The 7,362-nt window shown below is 39.7% G+C and overlaps 1 protein-coding gene across 6 annotated transcripts in view; it reads left to right on the forward strand.

Annotated features, from left to right (window-relative positions):
• The window catches only part of CYP20A1 (cytochrome P450 family 20 subfamily A member 1), a 52,887-nt gene extending 51,119 nt beyond the window's left edge, over positions 1 to 1,768 (forward strand). For 5 of the 6 annotated variants that reach the window (XM_037741454.1, XM_037741452.1, XM_017536834.2 and 2 more), the window contains 2 exons: positions 1,196 to 1,285; positions 1,410 to 1,768. In XM_037741454.1, the coding sequence (XP_037597382.1) occupies positions 1,196 to 1,285; positions 1,410 to 1,560 (241 nt within the window). In that variant the 3' untranslated portion in view covers positions 1,561 to 1,768. The remainder of the gene's footprint in view (positions 1 to 1,195; positions 1,286 to 1,409) is intronic. The other variant, XM_037741451.1, reaches the window with a different exon arrangement.
• Positions 1,769 to 7,362: the final 5,594 nt, after the last annotated feature.

Raw genomic sequence — 7,362 nt, forward strand, 5'->3', positions numbered from 1 at the left:
TTTTTTAATTTTTAATAGAGATGGGATCTCACTATGTTGCCCAGGCTGGTCTCAAACCCCTGGGCTCAAGTAATCCTCCCACTTTAGCCTTCCAAAGTGCTTGGATTACAGGCATTAGCCGCTATGCCTAGCCTCTCTCACCTATTAATAAGTCTGAATGTAATATAATTGATAAATATAATTTTAAGGCGGGAGCTTCCAATTTTAGGAAATAAATTTCAGTTGAAACGGCAATATAAAATGTCTCACATATTGATAAGATGGTCTCATGTATCAGGTCTTAAATTTATTTAAATATTCATTATATGATTTATCCTTACATTTCTCAAAATAATATAAACTCATATTATAATCTTATACCTTGGTAGTTTCAAGAAATGTATTTTGCACCTATCATTTAGAAATAATAAAGTAGGCCTAGTGCTGTGGCTCATGCCTATAATCCCAGCACTTTGGGAGGCCCAGGTGGGCGGATCAACCAGGTCAAGAGATTGGGACCATCCTGGCCAACATAGTGAAACCCTGTCTCTACTAAAAATACAAAAATTAGCTGGGGCGTGGTGGTGTGTGCCTGTTCCCAGCTGCTCAGGAGGCTGAGGCAGGAGAATTGCTTGAACCCGGGAAATGGAGATTGCAGTGAGCCGAGATTGCGCCATTGCACTCCAGCCTGGCAACAGAGCAAGACTCCATCTCGAAACAAAAATAATAAAGCAAGTGCTAGTCACAGTGGCTCACATGCCTGTAATCCCAGCAGTTTGAGAGCTTGAAGCAGGAGGATCGCTTGAGTTTAGGAGTTCAAGACTAGTCTGGGTAGCATAGGAAGACACTGTTTGTACAAAAAGATGTTCAAAGTATTTGGGCCTGGTGGAATGTGCCTGTAGTCACGGCTACTCAGGAAGCTGAGGTAGAAGCATAGCTTAAGCCCAGGAGGCTGAGGCTCCAGTGAGCCTTGAATGCACCACTGCATTCCAGCCTGGGTAACAGAGTGAGACCGTGTCTCAATAAATAAAGTAAGAAACAGCAATAGACTAAATATATGTTAAATAATAAAAACAAGTGACATTTAAACATAATGTAAGAGCACATTCTATTTTCAGTCAATTTTTAACTTTATTACATACTTGTGTTCTTTTAGTATCAACATGTAAAATGCCAGTGGAGCTATATTGTGATTAACCTCACATTTTCTTTTTAGGTTTGATCCAGATCGGTTTGATGATGAATTAGTAATGAAAACTTTTTCCTCACTTGGATTCTCAGGCACACAGGAGTGTCCAGAGTTGAGGTGAATAATAGAATGCCAGACTCTGTTCTTAGAATTTTGATAACTATTAATGAGAATGGGCAATCTATATGATAAAAGTATAATTTTTAATCTTTAGTAACTAGTTGACTTTCTTCCTGACCAGGTTTGCATATATGGTGACCACAGTATTGCTTAGTGTATTGGTGAAGAGACTGCACCTACTTTCTGTGGAGGGCCAAGTTATTGAAACAAAGTATGAACTGGTAACATCGTCAAGGGAAGAAGCTTGGATCACTGTCTCAAAGAGATATTAAAATTTTATACATTTAAAATCATTGTTAAATTGATTAAGGTAAACAACCATTTAAAAAATCTGTGTTGAATCCTTTTATAAACCAAGTATCACTTTGTAATATAAACACCTATTTGTACTTCATTTTGTAAATTTGGATTTTTAAATATATTTTCTTAATTCATTATACACATTTATACTTACTGCACAGTATATTGATGATTTTAATGGGAAACTTTATCTTTCTATTTTTTGTTTTTGTTTTATCACTTTCTGCGCCATTATTTTTGCACTCTTTTTCTTAGTATGAGCTCTAAAATGAATATTCTTGAAGAAAGAAATTATTTTGCAGGAGTTGGGGAATCATGTTTGTTGAATATGTTTAAAATAGAAACATAGGCCCGGCGTAGTGACTCACACCTGTAATCCTTGCACTTTGGAAGGCCGAGGTGAGTGGATCACCTAAGGTCATGAGTTCAAGACCAGCATGGCCAACATGATAAAACCTCGTCTCTACTAAAAATAGAAAAAATTAGCTGGGAGTGGTGGCACGTACCTGTAATCCCAGCTACTCAGGAGACTGAGGCAGGAGAATCGCTTGAACCTGGGAGGTGGAGGTTGCAGTGAGCCAAGATCGCGCCACTGCACTCCATCCTGGGCAACAAGAACAAAACTCCCATCTCAAAAAACAAACAAACAAACAAAAATAGAAACATAATCCTAAGTCATTTTTGTACTTCCATTAAATCACTTTAAAGGGAAATAAAAAGCACTTACTACAATCTTATTTCTTGGATTAATATTTTTATACTCTGGCTGTTAGTTGTGTTTAAATCATTTTGTTAGGTTTGAATAATTCACTGGGTAATGTACCTTGCATTTGCTGTTTTTACCTCATGGCTTACACACAGTTTGAATGGTTTTGTTTCTGCATGTGTTTTATAACACCTCTTCTAATTAACAAACTGATATTGAGGCTTATCCCTCCATATTGCCAGAAACCCTAGCAACACCATATTACTCCACTAATTCTCATTTGTGAAAATTAGAATTCCTTAACTCTCATGATACAATTTCTAAATTTGATATTTATTATTAAGTCATATACTAAATGTAATGAACTTGTCATCAAGAAAGAAGAGAGGAGGCTGGGTGTGGTGGCTCACGCCTGTAATCCCAGCATTTTGGGAGGCCAGGGTGGGCACATCACCAGGTCAGGAGTTCATGACCAGACTGGCCAACATAATGAAACCCTGTCTCTACTAAAAAATACAAAAATTAGCTGGGCATGGTGGCTCATGCCTGTAATCCCAGCTACGTGGGAGGCTAGGTAGGAGAATTGCTTGAACCGGGACCCGGGAGGCGGAAGTTGCTGTGAACCTAGATCATGCCACTGCACTCCAGCCTGGGCTACAGAGCAACACTCCATCTCAAAAAAAAGAAAAAAGAGAGGACTAACCAAAAATCAAAACCACAACCAAAGGAGGAAAAAAAAGAAAGAAAACAAAGATGGGTGAAACTATTTGCAAAACATATGACAGAGAGAGCTAATTGCCATATTAAATGTAAAGAGCTCGTACAAATTGCTAAGAAAAATAGATAATAGACAAATGAAGCTAGGTGCAGTGGCTCATGTCTTTAATCCCAGCACTTTGGGAGGCTGAGGTGGGCAGATCACGAGGTCAGGAGTTTGAGACCAGCCTGGCCAACATGGTCAACCCTGTCTCTACTTTTTAGCTACAAAAATTAGCTGGGTGTGGGGGCGGGTACCTGTAATGCTGGCTACTCGGAAGGCTGAGGCAGGAGAATCACTTGAACCTGGGAGGCGGAGGTTGAAGTGAGCCGAGACTGCGCCATTGCACTCCAGCCTGGGCGACAGCAAGACTCCATCTCAAAAAAAAAACAAAAACCCGTCTCTACTAAAAATAGAAAAATTAGCTGGGAATGGTGGCACATGGCTATAATCCCAGCTACTTGGAGGCTGAGACATGAGAATCACTTGAATCTGGGAGGTGGAGGTTGCAGTGAGCCAAGATTATGCCACCGCACTCCAACCTGGGTAACAGAATAAAGGAGATGCCATCTCAATAAATAAATAAATAATGAAGGAATGAATGTCTGGGTGCAGTGGCTCACCCCTGTAATCCCAGCACTTTGGGAGGCCAAGGCATGTGGATTGCTTAAGCCCAGGAGTTTGAGACCAACTTGGACAACTTGGTGAAACTCTTATCTCTACTAAAAACACAAAAATTATCCTGGCATAGTGGCGCGCCTGTAATCCCAGCTACTTGGGATGCTGGGGCAGGAGAATCACCTGAACCCAGAGGTGGAGGTTGCAGTGAGCCAAGATTGCACTACTGCACTCCAGCCTGGGCTGAGTGAGACTCGGTCTCAAAAAAAAAAAAAAATGAACAACTTTTATAGGATAGCATGGCTAACAAACTCAGAAAAGTGTTTAGTCTCACTAGTAAGTAACAAAATATTAGGGCAGGGCACAGTGGCTCATGCTTATAATCCCAGCACTTTGGAAGGCTAACAGTGGATTGCTTGAGCACAGGAGTTTAAGACCAGATTGAGCAGCATGGGGAGACCCCATCTCCACAAAAATAGAAAAAAATTACTGAGTATGGTGGCACACACGTAGTCCCAGCTATTCCGGAGGCTGAGGTGGGAGGATCGCTTGAGCCCAGGAGAGGTCAAGGCTGCAGTGATTCATGATCACATCACTGCACTCCAGACTGAGCAACAGAGCAAAACCTTGTCTCAAAAAAAAAAAAAAGTGGAGTGGGGGGGGACTATTACAAGAATATTTTATGTATCTTTCAAAATTATACTTTAGCACTTATATATCTAATATTTTATTGATAGCATTGTATATTAGTCCAGCTTTTTTGGCTACACTATTTATGAAGGATTCCTTTTTTCCTTTTCTTTTAGAGACAGAGTTTTGCTCTTGTTGCCCAGGCTGGAGTGCAATGGTGTGATCTTGGCTCACTGCAACCTCCACTTCCTGGGTTCAGGTGATTCTTCTGCCTCAGCCTCCCGAGTACCTGGGATTACAGGCATACACTACCACTCCCGGTTAATTTTGTATTTTTAGTAGAGAGAGGGTTTCATCATGTTGGCCAGGCTGGTCTCAAATTCCTGACCTCAGGTGATCTGCCTGCCTCGGCCTCCCAAAGTGCTGGGATTAATTTTAACATGGCTGAATTTCGTTTGTAATTTTACTTTCAAGAATGTACAAAAGAATGTAGGCTGAGGCAGGAGGATCACTTGAGCCCAGGAGTTGGAGACTTCAGTGAGCTGTGATCACACCACTGCACTCAGCCAAACCTGGGTGATAAAGTGAGACCCTATTTCTTAAAAAAAAAACTCTTAAGTTATTGAGTTATCTTATGTCACTTATTGGTAAATATCTAACATTTTAGACCTATTCATGACCAGTTAACATAGAATCTAATTGGGTGCAGCCTTTATTTTTGAAAAAATATTTAATTTATGGAATAACAAATTCTAAAACCTTAAGTGATTTAAAACCTTAAATCTTAAATTTAACTCTATCAGGAAAAAAAAAATTAACTCTATCCCTTCCCACTTATTTTCTGTGGTTTTGTGTTTATTGAACATCTTCCTTTCTTACCCAAGTACCTTGAACGAGTTGGAAACTGGCAGTAGAAAGTTTAGAGTAGGCAGTTGATATGTAAACCAAGTGTCAGATCAGATGAGATGAAAGAGGTGAAACTTTAATGCAAGTGAGATCTGATAAACAATGATGAAGGCAAAAATAGAGCAGTTGAGCCAAAGTCAGCCAGTTGGCATAACTGCCAATAAATGAAGCACTGCAGAATAACTAATAATGATTGGAATCAAGGAAAAGAGAGCATAGAGGAATCAGCTAAATTGGTGTGTTTTATCCATAGTTATGTGACTAACAAAGGATTAAAAAGAAATCATTCTCTAGATAATTTTTTAATTAAACTTAATATATAAAACAAATTATTCACTGTTTTTCTTCACAGTAAGAATGATAAAAATCTGTGTTCTTTGTATTTATCAAGTGACTCAAATTTTGGCCACTTCAGTGTGACTGTTGGCTTCTAGAATGATTCTAGCAGGACTGAAGTTACTTAACTACCAAATGGCTTTTTAGTTGATATTGAAGTAAGTAATTTAAGTTTTGTAGCTTTTGGGGTTTTAAAAACTATTTCACTGATTTTGATTTATATTCTTTTTGATAGTTCAGAAGTGTATTGTTAAAAACACAAGCACATAACTTTTTTTCTTTTTCTTTTTTTTCTTTTTTTAAGGCAAACTCTTGCTTTGTTGCCCAGGCTAGAGTGCAGTGGCTTGATCACAGCTTGCTGTAGCTTCCACCTCTTGGGCTCTAGCAATCTTCTTACCTCAGCCTCTGGAGTAGCTGGGACTATAGGTGCACACCATCATGCCCAGCTAATTTTTTTTTTTTTTTTTTTGAGATGGCATCTTGCACTGTCTCATGGGCTGGAGTGCAACCTCCATCTCCCGGGTTCAAGTGATTCTCCTGCCTCAGCCTCCCAAGTAGCTGGGATTACAGGCACCCACCACCATGCCCAGCTAATTTTTTGTATTTTTAGTAGAGACAGGTTTCACTCTGTTGGCCAGGCTGGTCTCAAACTCCTGATCTCATGATACACCTGCCTTGGCCTCCCAAAGTGCTGGGATTACAGGCATGAGCCACTGTGCCTGGCTAATTTTTTTTTTTTTTTTTTGAGACAGGGTCTCCCTGTGTTGCTCAGGCCCAAGTGATCCTCCCATCTGGGCCTCCTGAAGTGTTGAGATTGCAGATGTTAGCCACTGCATCTGGTCCACAAAACATTTTTTTATGAACTAAAGAGCTCTTTCAAACTTGTGTTAACAAAATTTAAGGCAGTATTAATTCTGTGCATGTGTTTGAGAAAATTGAAAACTTAAATGATGCTCATTTGGCCCACAAATGTATAGTTCCATTCTTTTATATAAATAGATTCTATCTTATTTATAACCCCTATGTCAAAATTTATTTCTTTTATCTTAAAATAGTTTGTGTAAAAATCTTTACTGCTTTATTATGAAATAATGTTTATTATAGAAAACACAAAAATGACAAACTCAGTCACTTATAGTCTCATTACTTGAAGTTAACCACTGTTAAGATTCTTTTTTTTTTTTTTGAAACAGTCTTGTTCTCTGTCACCCAGGAACGCAGTGGTACCATCTCAGCTCACTGCAACCTCTGCTTTCCAGTTTCAAGTGATCCTCCCACCTCAGCCTCCCAAGTAGCTGGGATTACAAGCATGTGCCACCACACCTGACTAATATTTGTATTTTTAGTATAGATGGGGTTTCAACATGTTGGCCAGGCTGGCCTCCAACTCCTAACCTCAAGTGATCTGCCCATCTCGGCCTCCCAAAGTGCTAGGATTACAGGTGTGAGCCACCATGCCCACCTCCACTGTTAAGATTCTAATGTAGGCTGGGCACAGTGACTCATGCCTAAAATTCTAACACTTTGGAAGGCCAAGGTAGCCAGATCGCTTGAACTTAGGAGTTTGAAACCAGCCTGGGCAATGTGGGGAAACCTCATCTCTATAAAAAAAAATACAAAAACTTAGGCCTGGTGGCCACCCATAGTCTCAACTATTCAGGAGGCTGAGGTTGGGGAATGGCATGAGCTCAGGAGGTCAAGCCTGCAGTGAGCCATGGTAATGCCACTGCTCTCCAGCCTGGTTGACAGAGCAAGACCTTGTCTCAAAAAAAAAAAAAAAAAAGATACTGATATACTTTTTATGCATATGTATTTTGTACA

The sequence above is a fragment of the Cebus imitator genome, unplaced genomic scaffold (assembly GCF_001604975.1).
Source record: "Cebus imitator isolate Cc_AM_T3 unplaced genomic scaffold, Cebus_imitator-1.0 Scaffold101, whole genome shotgun sequence".
In the NCBI taxonomy this organism is placed as follows: Eukaryota; Metazoa; Chordata; class Mammalia; order Primates; family Cebidae; genus Cebus; species Cebus imitator.